The 16,614-nt window shown below is 56.0% G+C and overlaps 1 protein-coding gene across 1 annotated transcript; it reads left to right on the forward strand.

Moving 5' to 3' along the window:
• Nucleotides 1-1,728: 1,728 nt before the first annotated feature.
• LOC142603321 (uncharacterized) lies at nt 1,729-14,808 on the forward strand. Its single transcript, XM_075763049.1, has 11 exons — nt 1,729-1,758; nt 7,378-7,432; nt 9,415-9,759; nt 10,707-10,976; nt 11,503-11,619; nt 12,175-12,276; nt 12,805-12,927; nt 13,140-13,232; nt 13,525-13,617; nt 13,891-13,948; nt 14,531-14,808. Exons 1-11 carry the CDS (start codon nt 1,729-1,731, stop codon nt 14,580-14,582), a joined length of 1,338 nt encoding a protein of 445 aa, XP_075619164.1. The 3' UTR covers nt 14,583-14,808.
• The last annotated feature ends 1,806 nt before the right edge of the window (nt 14,809-16,614 follow it).

Consider the following 16,614-nt stretch of genomic DNA (forward strand, 5'->3'; position numbering starts at 1 on the left):
CCACGTTTCCCCCAGCAGCACCAGCATTTTCAGGCAGCTTTGAAATGCAGTGAGGGCATAAATCGGTTTTGTTTCCCCTCCGGGTTTCACAGAAAGCCAGGTAGCGCCTACCAAAACGTGGGGCCCCGTCACTAATAATAAACGGATGCTCTGAAGGGATGAGAGCCCCGGCATCCTCCGAGCGCAGCCGCTGTCGGCACACGCGGCGATGCCAGGCTGCGGGGCAGGGCGCCCTCGGACAGAGCGTGGATGCTGCTGCTGCTGCCGCCTCTCTCCCTTTCGGGTGCTCCTCTGCGGGCTGGGATGGCGCGCAAGAGGGACGATGCTGAAGATGACGTTCGAAGCGCCGAGCACAAGGAGCCTGCTCCCACCGGTGCTGCGCCTTCCCCAGGGAAGGGAAGAGCACCCAGCACCGCAGCAGCACTGGAAGCTGCCTCCGACGCTCCTGTCTGCTCTTAGCAAGGGAAGAAAGCTTTTTCTGGAGGCAGACGTGCACTGGCACACTTAGCTTTTGCTTTCTCCTCACCTGCATCTCCAGCTCTGTGTGCTCCAGCCCCTCTCCCGGCGCCGGGTGGAAGACCTGCCGCTCCGCTCTTGGAAAGCCATGCTGGCGTTTGTGACAGCAGAGCCTTCCTCCAGAAAAACAGAAATGTTTTGTGGTTCAGTGAAGCCACAAAAGCAGAAAAGCAAAAAAACTTGCATTAGGTACAGAGAGATGTGCTGCTGTGGTTAATGTGAGGCCTTAAGTAGCAGGAGAGATGCAATTACTAAAAAACTGAAGCAGCAGCAAATAAGTGCACAGGAAATATGGCTTTTGCTCCTTCGGCTAGAGCACGTGTGGTCGCTTACTGGCAGTCCTCTGGGCAGCGCTGGGCGTCCGTCTCTGCCCCACTGCTGAAGGACTTTGGAAACGCCATCCCCGGGGGGGCATGCAGGGGCGAGGGAGGACTGCTCGGGCACGGAGCTGGTCCTCAGCGCCTGCAGCAGCCGCAGAGCCCGTGGAAAGGGGCAGCAGAGTCCCCCCACTGTGTCTGGCAAGTCACAAAATAATCTCAGCCCTGGAGCAAAATGAAGACCTAGAACCGAATTCCTGCCTCCACCAATCACCCAGAACCACGAGTGCCCCGTTACCGGCGCCTGCGTCTCCCAGAGCAGCTGGAGAAAACGGCTGCGGGGAGCCCAGCCCCCCGGGGTTCACTCCGGGAACACCCCGGGGCTCAGCCCTGCTCCCCGAAGGTGACGCCGAGGGGCAGGAGCGAGCCCCGCTCCGTGAGTCTGCAGCAAAGCTTCTTAGCTGTCGCACGCAGAGACCGTCCCGTGTCTCCTCCACCCTTGCGTTGCCCTCTTCCACTTTGCACAGCGGTACCCAGCGCAAACCCAGTACTGGTACCAGTACCGGTACGTCCAGTTGCCTTGTACCGTGCGGTGCCGAACGCCTGCCAGAGGGAGAGGAAAACTCGTTGCCTTGAAGCTGCGCACGCCGTGAGCTGCTGCTGCAGTATGGACCTGCACTGCGTGGGGGGACCCAATCCTGCCCGGGCGGTGCTCGGGTCCTGGCGTCGCACCGGGAGCCGTGGCACCCCCACGAAGTGGGCTGATCTCCGTTCGAGCGTTTTTGTGAGCCGCAGAGATGAGGTAAGCCTCGACTGACTGTCTTCCCTGACAGTCCGAGTCCAGCCAAGGGGAAAGCTTTGATGCTTCCCGTGCTGCTGACGGGCTGCTGGGCGTATGAAAACGGGATTTGGGTTAAGCAATCAGGTAGGTGACAGCAACTTCCCTCTCGGAATTAAAATACACTTCCGCTATCAGTGGAAAGACAGATTTCTCACTCGTTATGCCTGAGATAGACTGAAAATAGCAGAAAATGAAGTTTTGCAAGAGTTACCACAATTTTGCCTTACCCTTCTGCTTTTTTGGTAAGGTTGGGAGGTAGAGAAGGAGAGGAACCAAATATGAGTGTGACAGAGCCCAACCGCTGCGGCTCTGTGCGAAAATACGTAGGTGTGTGACGGGCCAGATAGATAAAGGAGCGTCGGCTGGGAGATTGCCCCGCCACTGAGCTCTGGGGCCAAGTGGGCAGGACAGTTTAGTGGGGGGTGGGGGGTTTTTTGGACTTGGAGAACAGCAAAATTCGCCAGATGGGCTGGCATGTTTCCGTGTTTGGAGAGGGAGCGGAGAGGTCGCAGTGAGCTCGTCTAGAGCCACGGGGTAATTGCCGCAGCTTCCTGGACATTTCACAGAACGACTACAGTTTTCATTTCTGCAGGAAGACTGAGCTTAGTTTATTTTTGGAAACTCAATTGGTTTTTTTCCACCTCTTGTTTTGAGCTGAAATTCCATTCCTGCTGTGCTCAGCCTGTCTGAGGCATGGCTTAGGGGGGAGGCTGTCTTTTGGCCGGACCGGAGGACCAGGATTTGGGGTGATGGGTTTAAGCGGAACTTCAAGCACTTGACTCTGGAAATGAGGTGCCGCTTGCACTTGCATTTTTTTGTCAGTCGGGTAACGTGCGTGTCATTTCCCAAAGGTGTCACCCAGGAAAAAGAGGCTCTTTATTACGCGCCTGCCCTGGAGCTCCCAGGCTTTGCTGCGTTCGCTTCAGCCCGTGCGTCCCTGGGCTGGGCAGCGGTAGATCTGTGCATCTCCCCGCAGGCAGGCGAGTGTCTGCTGGTGGCTGGCGAGATGCTGCGTTAGCGCACCCAGGCCCTTCTCTGTTTGGTCTTTGAAGCTATTACAGTTCAGCGCGGCGTTCCTTGTGGCTGCAGATGGCTCAGTGCTTGCAGACCTCAGGCACTTGCTGGCTGCATCTCAGAGCAAGCTTCCTCCCGCTAGATACGTGCAGCCTTGTAGTTTAAAGGCTTCGGGTGGCTCACTGCTCCTCTCAACAGCCTTGCTGCCTGTCATAGTTAATTCTTCCACCTTTCAATCCACCCCAGGCCCACGTGGCTGAATGTCCTCCTTTGAGACCACTGCTGAGCGGGTGGAGGACCTGGTGACCAAGGACATGGCCAAGGCACCCAATGCCTTCTTCACCTCGGTTTTTGCCAGTAATTTTTTTTTCAGCAATCCAAGGGTCTAGAGCAAGTCCACAGCAAGGAGGACTCCCTCGGTGGGAGAGGATCAGGTTAGGCAGTACTTAAGCGACCTGGGCACGCGTAAGCCGATGGGCCCTGAGAGGATGCGCCCACGAGTGCCGAGGCAGCTGGCTGACCGCGTTGCGAGGCCATTCTTGATAGTCTTTGAAAGGCTTTGGCAGATGGGAGAGGTTTCTGAAGACTGGAGGAGAGCTCCTATCCTCAGAAAGGGGCAAGGAGGAGGACCCAGGGAACTACGGGGCCGTCAGCCAGGGTAGGTGATGGAGCGGCTAATCCTGGGAACCATTCCCCAGCACGCGAAGGACAGGAAGGCGATCAGGAGGAGTCAGCATGGATTTATGAATGAGAAATCCTGCTTAACCAACCTGACAGCCTTCTGCAATTAGGTGACTGGCTTGGTGGGTGAGGGGAGAGCAGTGGGTGTTGGCTACCTTGACTTTAGTAAGGTTTTTGACACCATTTCCCGTAGCATCCTCAGAGAGAAGCTGACAAAGTATGGGTTAGATAAGTGGATTCATCAGTTTGCTTGGTTGAAAACTGGCTGAACAACTGGACCCAGGCATGGTCCTGGGCAACCTGCTGTAGGTGACCCTGCACGAGCAGGGGCTTGGGCTAGATCATCTCCAGAGGTGCGTGCCACCCTCAGCTATTCTGGTGTTCTGGGATTAGGCCACGCTATTTGTTTAGAGGGAAAAAGTGTCACAGTTGTCCCTTGCACAGCGCTTGCTCAGAGCCTACAGGATGCGTATCGTGGCTGCCCGAGCTGATTTCAGGTGACGAGCACAGCACAAATTACGGTTGTCTGCCAAGGCTTCCAGCTGCACCTCTCTGCATGTCAGCAGGCTGGAAGAGCTCGCTGTCCCCTGGTTTCCCAGAGCTGGGCCTCCACCTTCTTCACTGGCACTGATCAGGTGAATCCGACTCCTTTTCACTGTGATTTTTCTCCCATTTAACCCTAGATGGAGAATTGCAGGAAGCCCCATATGCAAAGCTCTGCACAGTCACCTCCACTGAGCACCCACGTGGGTGCTGGTGACCGTCAGGAGCACATTGACTAGAGCAAAGCCTTCTCCTTGCCCGGACTGCCCCAGCACGCTACTGTCCAGCCCAGTAGTCCTGTGGGCAGGACTCACGAGTCTCTTTCCATTGCCCTTGACTCCTGGGGGGGGTGGCAGTCTGTTTTCCCCAGCCTGGGGACGGCAGAAGGGGCTGAGCAGCCGTCAGCTGCTCCAGGTACGTGCTTGCTGCATCCTGGGCTTGGTGCTGCTGGGGGTGGAGGGGTCTCCGACCGCTCTCTGCAACGGGGATGTTGAGGTTGACCATAAAATGCAATTTACTGTTTCATCCACACGCTTCTGAGTTCTAGCAGAGACCGACGGTCGTCCCTTCATGACTTTGGGGTTGCAGCAGCGTGGGAGTGGGAAGAGAGAGAGGGACCTGGGGTTGTGCTATCAGACAGCCTGTGGCATGAGTTTCACATCTGCTCATGGTTGTCTGCTCTTCTTATCTCTCTCCAACCACAATAAGCTGCAATGGCCTGAAGCAGCGGTGTGCAAACTCTGCTGCTGTATTTGCTGTTTGGTCTCTACCAGCCCCTCAAAAAGCGCAGGGTGCAACTCAAGTGCCGGAAAGGCTTTTAAAATACTTGTGAAAGGAGTTGAGCGCTAGCAGAAACCTGCCTTGGGTTTTTTTTTTCATTTCTTTTATCTAAGATTAAGTGGAGAATATGTTTTTTAAAATTTCCTTCCATCAACCTGGAAGGATTACTGGGGCCAGAGTGGCCTGACTGATAAAAATCACTCTTTGGAGCAGCTAAATGAAGAGGTGCGTGTGGACGACGGGGACGTGGTGGGAGCAGCAGTTGGGCAACTCGTCTGTGGCAGCTTCCTGCAAGTGCATGAAATATCTGCCTGGAGAATGAAAGCTTCATCCTTCAGCATCTTTCTGAAGACACCTTCAGGTGAATGGTCACCCCAAACATCGCTGTTGCACGTTGATGTCCAGGGCTACCCAAGAAACGTGCTGCTCCGGGGAGGGAACGTCCCTGGAAAAGGGACAGAGCTGCTGTTCCTTTTCACAAATTGCATTTTCCTGCTCCTGGCTCGTGCCCGTGCCTCTGCACTGCTTTCAGTTGCTTTTAGCTTCTCAAACGTCCCAAGCTCAGGTAAACCGCACGCAGAATGCAGCAGCCCTTTTGCGACGAGAAAATGCCAACGGATGTGTGATATGACCCGGCAAACGCCCGGCCCAGCGTTGAGGAACCAAGCAGATGGGAACAGAAAACCTGCACTCTGCTGGGCACGAGGGAGAAAGAGAAGTTACATTAAAAATGAAAATGCACAGTGGGTCACTAAACAACGCGGAAGGCGGAATCTGAGTGGGAGCAGTCCCCCCTTTAACGTGCACCAAAAAAAACCCAAAAAAAACATGCAGTTTGTACTGAGCTAGTTGTAAGCTCCACTTGTCCTAAAGGTCATTGTCCTTCCCGTCCGAGAACGTCTGTCCTGCTCGCTGGGGCTGCAGGTGAGCGACGCAGCCGCTGCCTCGGCTCTAGCCCAAGGCGAAGCAGCCTGGCCAGGGAATGGGAACCTTCCTGACAGAATACACCAAAACTCCAAAAAAAAAAAAAAAAAGACCAAAAAAAGAGTGGTGTGTGACGTGCAGCTGGGTTTCACAGTGGCCAAGGTGGGAGACGTGAAACAACCGAAGCGCTCAGCTGATGGTGTGGAGCGCTGGGGACCTCTTGGGGAGGAGACGTGCAAAACCGAGAGCGTCGAGGTAAAACCCGACTGGCAATACTGGCTAAACCCGGGATTGTCCAGCTAACGGTGCCAGGAGTACTGCGTTTGGGGATGGAGGCAGCAGAATGAGGACCGATGGAGGACAAGTAATTACAGGCATGTTTATTTGGAAGGAAGCAGGTGGAGAAAGAAAGGGTCAAGAAATGGGAAAAGGGATGGCAAGGTGGGCATCGGGCTGACCATGGCATACGGGTCGGATGTGCGTCGGGAGGCGGGAGGTGCGGGCTGGGCGCTTTCCCTGGCTGGCAGGGAGCACGGAGACGGGGCTGATGGAGCCAGCGGGTGCCACCATGTTGGTGCTCTGGACCCGATGACATCTGCATCCACCCACCTTTTCCCGATGCTTTCCACACAGCTGTCCTGCCCCAGCATCCATCTCCCTCGGGATTTGGTGGTCCATGGGAGTCGGACGGGGCCAGCCACGCTCAGCTGGGCAGGAAAGCTTTCCCTAGTGCTCCGGGGCAGAGCTGGAACCTTCCCAAGGCTCTCATCCCTCTGCTTCTCAGTGGACAGCATGAAACTTGGTCCCCAAGTGGTCCTCCGATCCCAGGAGTGACTCTCCCTTAAACTGAAATTCCCTTTGCAGAAAGCTTGCAGGACATGGATGATCCCGGTCCACGCCTGCCTTGGTGGAGGAAAGAGCTACTCGCAGTGGGACGAGCGTTTCAGAGCCTGCCTGAGCCCCTGGCCACGGCTAGAAACAGGCTGGAGGATGAGTTGAGCCTCTGCTCTGCTCAGGGAGCTGGGATGCTCGGCCAGGGGCAGGCGGGGAGGTGACCGAGCTGTAAGGAAGGGATGGGGACGGGTCTGCTGGCCTCAGGGCACGGAAACGGTCTGCGCCATCCCCTGTAACTTCTACCGCCGCAAGCACTAAAATAGGAAACTCCTCCTAGAAGCAGAGTCAGGGAGGTTATTCTCCCTGGTTTGGCCTGGCAATCCAGCTCAACATTTCTTGCCACAGGGCCGTTTCTGGGGTGCGCTGCAGCTCTGCCCGTGTGCCCCTGTGGGGCTGCAGGACGTCCCCGTGGGGCTCCCCCCAGCCCTGCCCCAGGCGCAAAGGCCATCGGGGTCCGAGCGCCGGGAGCCGCCGCTGCCATCCGCGGTGCCGGGAGCCATCGGGCAGCTCTGCCTTCCCACGCTGCCCACTCGCAGCGCCGGGGAGCGGCCGGCATCAGAGAGCGCGGGGGCGAGAGCCGGGAGCTGCCGCCGGGAAAACCTGCCGGGAAGGTCCCCGGGCAGAGGGGCAGGAGAGGAGGCAGCAGGGGAGGAGGAGAGGAGCAATCGGCAGGAACGCGGTGAGGCGGGAGCCAGCCCACGCTGGGACCATCCACGGCACTGCCCTCGCGAGCATCGGAGACGGCGACAGCTCCTCACGCGGTACGGCCTGACCCGTTATTCTCGTTACAGCGCCTGGGCTTTTAAGGGGCTATTTTAAAAGCGTGGCAATTTTTGAGCCGTTTTTTTTTTTTTTTTTCCTTCACAGATGCTGACGTGCCGTCCCATGCGGCTGCTGGGGACCAGCTGGGTGCTCCTTGCAGGTAAATGGTCCCCAGGCTGGGCGAGGTGCCGATGCCATCCGAGCGGGCTCCGGGCCAGATCCTCGCCTGTTGCAAACCCACGGAGGCTTCAGTGGAGCTGTGCAATTGTGCGCGGGGATCGCTGGTCCATATACCCTAGACTTTTTAGATGGGGGGGCGAAATGCTTAACCTGAAAGGGAAGGGTGTCTCTGCCTTGCTGGCCAGAGACAGGAGGTAGCGCAAGAGCCAGGCGCGGTGCCAAGGTAAAAGTCTGCTCAGATAGATTTATGCTGGGGCTGATATATGTAATAACCCAACATTTATTGCAGTTATACTCGTGTGACCAGTCCCACTGTGGCCCTTATACGTGCACTGGCTGCCGTGAGGCACGAATGTACAAAGATTTCCAGGGGGAGCAGCTAAAATAGAAACCAAACCCATTACAATGCACCTAGATTTTCAGATGCCGTGGTGTTAGTGAGCTCCGTTTGAGTGTCTCCAGGGTGAGCTTTGGATATTGCGGTTGTGCAAGATGCCTGGGATGACGTATTTTCTCTTACCTTCTGCTAGCGGTACCGCGTGTTCTGTATAAATAGTGTTTTCCTGCAGCAAGGGGATTTTCCATCATAACATTGTTTCTTCTCCCTGCACATCTTCTGGTTTGGGGGGCATGAAGGCACAAAATTAAAACCCGATAGCTGTTTCTCAAGGTTACGAATGAGAAAGGAAAATCATCGGCCGAGCTTGATTTACTTGGATTGTTAAGCCTTATGTCCTTTCCCATCTGTGCTGCAAAACTGCTGAGAGAAATCACCTGTCAGAGCACAAGGGCCAATTTTCAGGATTGTTTGCAGAGAGGGCAGGCAGCAGCGTAAACGCACACGAGCATCTGCTTATCAGGGCAGGAGCGGAGACACGGTGGAGGGAGAAGAGCAAACACAGCCTGTGCAGCTGGAGGGTCTGCACCGGGAGCAACCGGCCGCCCGAGCATCCCTCCCGCCGAGCATCCCTCCGCCTCGCTGCGGGCAGCCGAGCGTTCGGGGCGGCCGGTGCTGGAAAGGTGTTTTCATGCCGTCTGTTTCGTCAGGAACCGTGGCTGGGGTGGCTCGGTGGTGGGGGTCCGGGGATAGGCTGGGATCGCTGCCGACGGTCGCCGTCTCGGCGAGTCTCAGACCTGACGCCCCCGTGCAAGGGCCGGGCTGACAGCTTTGGGGAGGAGAAGAGGAGCTTTGGCAGAAATCCTGGTGCCTCCTTCAGAGCGGGCTCTGAGGAGGACGAGGATTGCCCCTGGCAGTCAACTGGACCTTTGCCTGGGTAGATAAACACCCTTTTTTTCATTTCCTCTGCCTAGGGCTGGCTCCTTGCTTTAAACCCTTTAACCTCGCCTTTTTTAAAGAGTCCACTTTACAAGATAGGACTGTAGTCGTGGCTTCTGCCTGGCTTTCCTAGAAAGCTCTTTTTTTTTTTTTTTTTTTTTTTATTCAGGGCTGGGAGCTGTGACCTACCCGCAGCAGCTCCCAAAGTCCTCCCGCGCCTGTTAGAGCCCACGTCACGACAAGCCCAGAAACCACCGTGTATTTTGGGCAGGCAGGCAGCCGCGTCCCGCTCTGCTCGCAGTGTGCGGACGCTTTCAGCCCCAAAAAAGGCCAGGAATTGGGAATGAGCCATGGAAATTAGGTCAGGATTAGACAGTCCCTTCTGGGCCTGGAGAGGTAGGAAGTGCCACCCAAACACACACAAAACTCAAGCAGAAGCAGCTGGCAGCCCTGCACCCAGGTATCTCCAAGCACCCTGTGCTGTATTTGGGCACCTGTACCAGCGCCGGCTGGGATGTCTCGCTGCCTGGCAGCATGACGGGCGATGGCTTTGTGAGACGCCGTGACCGAGCGGTCCAGGTCCCACGTCTGTGTCCCTGGCACAGGGGGTACCCCAGCCTTTCCCAAGCCGTGCCGACTTGCTCCGTCTCCCCCGCTCATCCTCCCTCTCCCCCCCTGCCATCCAGGGCTGCTGGTGCCTTTGCAACAGGCTGCGGAAGCGGTGGGACCCCTGGAGAGAAAAGCCGCTGCTGTGGGATCCTCGGTGCTGCTTCCCGGACCGGATAACATCACGCACATCTATTCCACGCGGTGGGAGTACCTCAACGGCACCGGCTCCCGCACCATCCTGCAGCACTACAGGGGGTCTCACGACCCAGCCATCCACGCGCCCTACGCGGGACGAGCCGTTTTCCATCCATCCAATGGATCTCTCTTGCTGGAGGACGTCCAGGAAAGCGACAGTGGCACCTACAAAGTGACCGTCAACGTGGGAGACGGGGAGAGCCTGAGCGTCCTGCTGGAAGTCCTCAGTAAGTGGTGGGCATGGGAGGGAGGAGCGGGGTGAGGGATGCAAACAGAGCAGTGGTGTTATGCGAGTGTACACGGACCATCGGCCAGACAAAGGGATTTGGAGAAGGGATTTGAGTCTAATGGGCCAATGATGAGTTTGTTTGAACCTGCCATGCATGGAGACATCACCAGGGAGACTTTGGGAAGAGGTTCCCCACCTGTCCCAGTGGAGATCCGGTGGTGCTGCCCGAGGAGACCTTCCAGGGTGCCTGGCTGGGACAGAGGGCTGGGCTCCGTCCTTGAAAGGCCATTTCCTCCCTTTTTTTTCCTACTCGCAGTGCAGGGATGGAGGGACTGGTGGGATGCTGCGTATCCGCTGCCACCTGCGGAGAGTACCTCCGGCACTTTTACGAGGGAGAGCAGGCAGAGCCGATGGTGGGCTTTCTGGAGAAGCCACGAAAAAAAATTTCACCCTCAGACCATACTGACCGATAGTCTCTCTGCAATTTGCTGGCGCCAGCCACTGTCGCAGAAATAAGAGCCATACAGAAGTTCTTCCTCAATATCGCTCTCGGCAATTCCCTTAATTTGCTTTGGCATTATCTTTTGTCTGCTATAATAATATTGCTGCCATAACGCTACCACAACCCTTCACCACCCGTTCCTCCTTTCCACCACACATAAAGCTGAATGGGATCTGCATCCTCTTCCTCTTTTTTCTCATTTCCTGACGAATTTTAAAACGCCCTGTATTTACCCAAATGCAATAAAAGCAATGACTCAGCTAGAGAAAAGCAAGCCCAAAGGCAGAGAGCGCGGCAGCCCTGTGCAGCACAGGACTTTCCAAGGGAAGGGCACCTGGATTGCACCGGTGCAGACTCAAGGACGTTGCAGCAGCCCGGATCCCCGTCGCAGATGCCCCAGGTTGTATCTGAGAGCCGTGCTGGTGTTTCTGTCCCCTCTCCAGAGCCCGTCTCTCGCCCTCGGCTCCGGAGCAGTGCCCTCGTGGCTCAGGACACCGGTGAGGTGCTCTGTGAGGTGGCGGAGGGCAGGGTGGACACCATCGCCTGGAAGAAAGATGGGCGGCCCCTTCCCCCAGACAGAGGTTTCCACCTCTCCGACAACCTCAGCGTTTTGTACCTGAGGTCGGCGAAGAAGTCGGACTGTGGCTCCTACTCCTGCAACGCCAGCAACAGGATAAGCTGGCAAGAAACCTCCCTGAACGTCACCATTGCAGGTGATCGCTGCTGGGGTTTCACCTCCCGCCGCTCTTCCTGCTCTCCACCCTTCCCTGGGGATCCCTGGGTGGTTTCATCCCATCCCTCTGCCTCCATCCCCCAAGGTCTGGCCGCCCTCTCGTGAGGTTGCGGCCCACGTGCTGTTGACAGGAGCTCCCCATCGTAGGATGATCAGCAGCAATTCCCGGTCTCTGATCCCACCAAGGCACAGTCCTTGGCAGGGTGGGCGGCAGAAGATTGGCTGTTCCTTCTTGCAGAAGGTCCCAAGCGATGGCCCTTGGCCAAGGTGACGGTGACCAGGACACGGGCAGGGGGGTGGTGGCCGGAAAGCCTGTGGACAGCACGCATCCCAGGTTGGACACTTCATGGACCACAGACTGTAGCAGAGAGCGCTGATATGGCCACCAGCTGGAAAATAAATTGAAACTGTGCTGGTGATGGAGGAGCCCCATGGCCCACCAGAGCCATCCATGCTGGTCCTGCCGGTGGCCTGACTCCTGGCTCCTCGGGGGGGGGGGGTTCCAGGTCTCTCCCCTGCCTTGCAGGACGTGCTGAGGATTGCGGTGGTTGCTGTGGTCTTTGCTGCCGTCTCGGGATGGGGATTAATTTTTCCCGTCTGCCAGTCTGAAAAGCTCAGAATAAGTGAGTCTGCAGTTGGGGGGCAGCCGAACCCTCATTTTCCTCCTCGGGGGGGGGGGGAGAGTGAGAAGCCTTGCTGTGGGAAGAGCTGGTAATCAGCTAATTCCCCTTCCCGCCATCTACACATCTCGTCTTCACGTCATCTGGCAGGTCTTTACAAGAGGAGAGGAACTTTCCTTGGCAAATGTTTTTAATGGCGAAAACTGATTTTGCTCAGTTTTCAAGCCGGGTTACATCCTGGCACTTCCCAGGCGTTGTTGTTCTGGAGGGCTGAGGTGATCGACTGACACTTTGATAGAAAAAGATGTTTCTCAGGGGCGGGTTGGGGTTTTTTATTAGAAGGCTCCATTTTTCAGAGAGTAGGTACCGGGGGGGCACAGAGCCCTTTCCAGCTACCCGCGCGAAAGAGCGGGTGAGACCCCCGGGGCGCTGGCCGGGGATACCCCGCAGCACCCCAGGTGGGCACGGGCTGCATCCCAGCGTGAGGAGGGGCTGGGGGCTGGCGCGGGACATCACGAGGGGTCACGGCAGTCACGCCACGCTGCTCTGGGTGTCTAGGGGGGGAGCTGTGGAGGTGGCTCAGCGTCTACACCTGCGGGCTGGTGTGCATCGCTTCCGTCCTGGCAGGCACCGCCGGGATCCTCTGGATGCGAGAGGAAGGTAGGAGGAGGCTGCGGGGTGGTTTGGGGTGGGGGGGCGATGCCGTGCAGACCCCGCTGCTTTCCCCTGTGCAGGGTGCAGCTCAGAAAAGCAATCCCTGCCGTGCAGAGGGTACGGGGTGAAGACCTCATGGGAGATGTAGAGTCTCCTGGGGTCGGAGAGGAAGGCAGTGCCCCGGAGAGGGAGGGTCACGCAGCTGAGTACGTGGGGATAGACCCAGCCAGAGCCGCACGTGGCTTCCTCGTGTGTGATTTCGGCTAGTCGTGGGGACCTGGACCACCGTTTGGATCACACACCCATCCATACAATTCATATCGTCGTTCTCCTTTACCCAGAGCCCTTTCCAAGAGTTAATTGCAGAAGGGCAGTTAAAACGATCAAGGGATGGAGAGGCTGCGTGCGAGGACAGATTGAAAAGGCCGGGAGTCGGGAGAGGGTGGGAAAGGGATATGGTGGAGCTTTGCGCAGTTACGAAGGTGGTCGGGAAGTGCAAGAACTGGTACTCTGCCTGGTCCTGCTTTCCTTCAGGCCCTTCTGTTGCCATCATATTGCCGGAGATCGCCCTTACGTACGTGATCGTGGTAACCTTCCTGGTCTCCGCCACCGTGACCTTCCAGCCTACAAAGCTCATCCAACTCAAAAGCAAAACAGGTGGGTTGTTTTACCAAGGGTGGCAGGGAGGGAGATAAAACTGGCCCCTGGGGGCTTTTGTTTTGCCCAAAATCTCATCCTTAACTCTTTTCTATGAAAACTTCATTTCCACCTCTGTGCTAACTCCGGCCGGTGGATTCCCCACCAGGTCGTGGGTGAGGGCAGACCCCTGTCCGACATTAACATCACTTTGTCATCTTTCCCTCGGCCAGCGCAGCGCACGATGGGCTACGCTGCTCCCGGAGGAGTGGTTTTGGTGGTGCTGAAGACCAGCTTCCTCATAAAGAACATCCACCATCGCCACGGTGAGAGGGGATGCTCCAGGGACCGCCCCCAGGATTTGTCCCGGATACGTAATCCCGATACCCCTTCAACTCGGCCATTCGGAGTTAGACCTGCTCCAAAAAAAAATCCAATAAATTGGGGTTTTCAGGGAAACGAAATCTTTGCAAAAGCCAAACTAGTTTTTGACACCCCTTCTTTTTTTATTTATTTTTGCGCACATGCATATTTTCACGGGAGGCAATTGCCTTTCTCCTTTCTCTCCTTCTGCTTCGGACGGCTTTTTGCGTTGATGCCTGGTTTGGTTGACCACAGGAGAAGGATGCACGGAGTTTGTGGACGTGACCGCCCTCGCGGTCAGCACGGCGGCGGTGTCGGCCCTCCCGCTCCTCGCCATCTTCCTCTGCTGTAAGTCCCCCCCGCTCCTTCATTTCCCTGCCCCTCCCAGCGCCTTACATTTATCGAGCAGGTTTCCCTCCGTCCCTACGCGATCGAGCAGCCACGTGAATTATTTAAAAATTATTTGGGCTCTTGTGAAGAGCCCAAGCCCTCTCCATTGTCCGTTTCCCTTCGCCGGCGGGCCCCGGACAGCATCCCCCGGGTACCACATCCCGTACCGTGCGTTCGGTGCCTCTCACCCGCTTTCTCCTGATGCCTGGGAACAGACCTGTCCTTTCGCAGATCACACGACTCAGGGATCGCTGAAGGAATGTGACTCCGGTTGGGTGGACAAGGCAAGGTAGATCCTCTATTGCCCTTTTCTGCCTAAATTCACACCGCCTTGAAGGGAAAAGAGCGGGATACGGAAACTATCCTTGTTTTAAGTCCTAGACCCCAAGAAAGAAGCAGTCCAGCCCTCCCGGCCCCTGATTTCACCCTGGGTTCAGAGCAGGGAGGTCCCCGTCCAGCAAAGCGCTTGACTGCCTGCTCAAATCTCCCCGCAAACCTCTCCCTCATGGCCTCAGCCTGAAGCTTTTTAAACCTTAATTCCTGCCGGTTTCATCCGAGCACTTTGGATTTCAGCCGTGCTGTGGGCGCATTTGGGCTCAGCCAAACCTGCGGGAAAGCCCCCAGGACGTCGCAACCTCGTGGCCCTCGGCCGGCTTCTCTTTGCCCCGGCCAAAACCATCCTGAGATAGAGAGGAACGAGCGTCACGGCCGTCTGTAGGGTCTTGATGGTGTCCTTGGGCCACGCGAAGGCGGAGAGGAGAGAGGCCACCGCAGCCCCCGCCTCTGCCTGGCACCCGGGGCAGGTCTGGGTGGGCACACAAAGCCCCTGGCTGGGCGATGCTCAGCGCGTCCCTCCTCCTCTGCCTTCCAGGTCCTTTGAAATGTCCCAGCCCAGCACCAAGGATGCTGTTTCTACCCGTTAGAGGTTTCCACCTGATCAAGATATTTCTCACTTGGCTTTCCTTCATGTTTAACGGCTTTGGTTTCAGTGGGTTTGATCCTCTGCAACCCCAGCAATAAACGGTCATGAAATGAACTCATTTCTGCCTTTTTTTTTTTTTTTTTTTTTTAAACACAAAACCAGGGGAGGGCAAATGCACATTTTCCTCTTTCTTTCTCTTTAAAATCAGGCCCTAAAGTAGAGAAGCACTTTTAGAAATAGTCTCTCTCACTAGTTTATTAAAATAATGAGGCCTTTTTTTAAACATGTGTGGGTAACCAAATGAGCCCTCCCCACCCTTTCCCACTGCCACGCTTGACTTCTCGCTTCCCGGTGCAGATGATTTCAGGGCATGCTTTTATTTTTATTTTTTTTAATTTTATTTTTTTTTTTTGGGGGGGGGTGGTGGTGCATCAGGCTCTCTCCCCCTGAATCCACAGGTCTATGCGCTGCCTGTCCCCTTCGGTATGGGACAGCATCTCCAGGGGACCGCTGTCCCCCCTCCGCGAGGCTCGGTGCGGGGGGGGCACCTGACCTGAGCCCACTCTTTAGTCTGTTTGCTTCAATGCAAAGCACTTTGGTGGAGCGCCGACCCTGCGTGGGGGTGTGTTGATATTATCTCCTCCGCTCCCGGCTGGGTTTTCCTTCCTGCAAGGAGGGGCTCGGCTGTGGGGCGCTTTTGGGGTGCTGCTGGGGAGGCCAGGATTTGGATGCTGCCTACACAGAGGCAGTCCCTGCGCTCCGGGGCAGGGGGAGGTCTCGCTCCTTGTGGTCAGCAGGAATTTGGATCCTTATTAACTTTATTTATTGGGTTTTTTGGTCTTCCTCCTCAGTTTTTCCTGCCTGAACAGGCAGCGTCACATCTGCATCTCAGCCCCCCCCGTCCCCCCCCAGCTTCTCCCCTTCCCGCAAAGAGAAACAACAGCTCCTGAGCCTCTTGTGCCAAGAAAATGGGGAAAAATCCTGTTACCTTCAGCAGGAGCCGCACTCTCTATGGACCCCTCTCCAAACAACCTGACTGAGGAGGAGCACGCAACTGAGTATCAGGAGTTAAGACGGAGACCTGAGAAGAACACACATTAAAATCAGAAGTGGGGTTTAGACTCTGAGCACCCTGTAGTTTTACCCTCCCAGCTAAGCAATGTTCTGTGGCTGGTTTTAGTCGTCGGCATACAGGGAAACCACGACTTGTAGCTTAATCCCAGGTTGAGCGTTCAGAGTCTGACGAGTTCAAGGGATAACGAACTCCAAGAGGCCCCCCGAGGTCGTTCCGGCCTTTGCCATCAGCCGGCGGCACCAAGCAAATCAGGCAGCGGAGAGTAGTCAGGGACGAATTAAACTCATGGACGTAGCAATTATCTCGGGCAAGATGCGCCGATGCCAGCAGGATGCCAGTGTGATGTTCAGCTTCTTGGTGGTACCTGGGAGCAGCCTGCTCTGCTGTACCAGCTGTATTAGAGGCAGGAGTTAAGAATTCACCCGTTTCCGTGGCTTTTTAAAGTCTCTTTTTGAGTTCCCCCCCTGAGTATTCCTGCAAACGCAAGTGAGCCCTGCAGGTCTGCGTGCAGGAAATCTCACTGCCAGCCCAAGAGGAAGCAAATGGAGACACATGGTTACTGCCATTTGTAAAGGGAATTTTCTCCCTCTTACAAGCTCAATGTCATGAGAATCTCTAGTTAATAATGGATGGAAAGGAGATTTGCTGGTGGGCATGGGTCATGATTATCTATCTCCGAGCCTTATGTCCTGCTCTTCTGTTGCCCTGGTAGCAGGTGAATAGGAATTTGTATTGATTTTCGTGTTTGCTTAGCCCTTGTCAGCAGAGGCTCTGGCGTTTCTGTAATACCATTAAGGTTAAAAAAAAAAAATAGTTCCTGATTTAATATAGCAACCAGCAATAGATTGAACTGGACGTGCTGAGGGCGCATGGTTGCTTAGGACCGTGGCCAGATGGCTTTTGAATGCTGAGAAAGATGGATGCTCCACAGCCTCTCCGGGCAACCTGGGCCAGCACT

The sequence above is a fragment of the Balearica regulorum genome, chromosome 11 (genome assembly GCF_011004875.1).
Source record: "Balearica regulorum gibbericeps isolate bBalReg1 chromosome 11, bBalReg1.pri, whole genome shotgun sequence".
NCBI lineage: Eukaryota > Metazoa > Chordata > Aves > Gruiformes > Gruidae > Balearica > Balearica regulorum.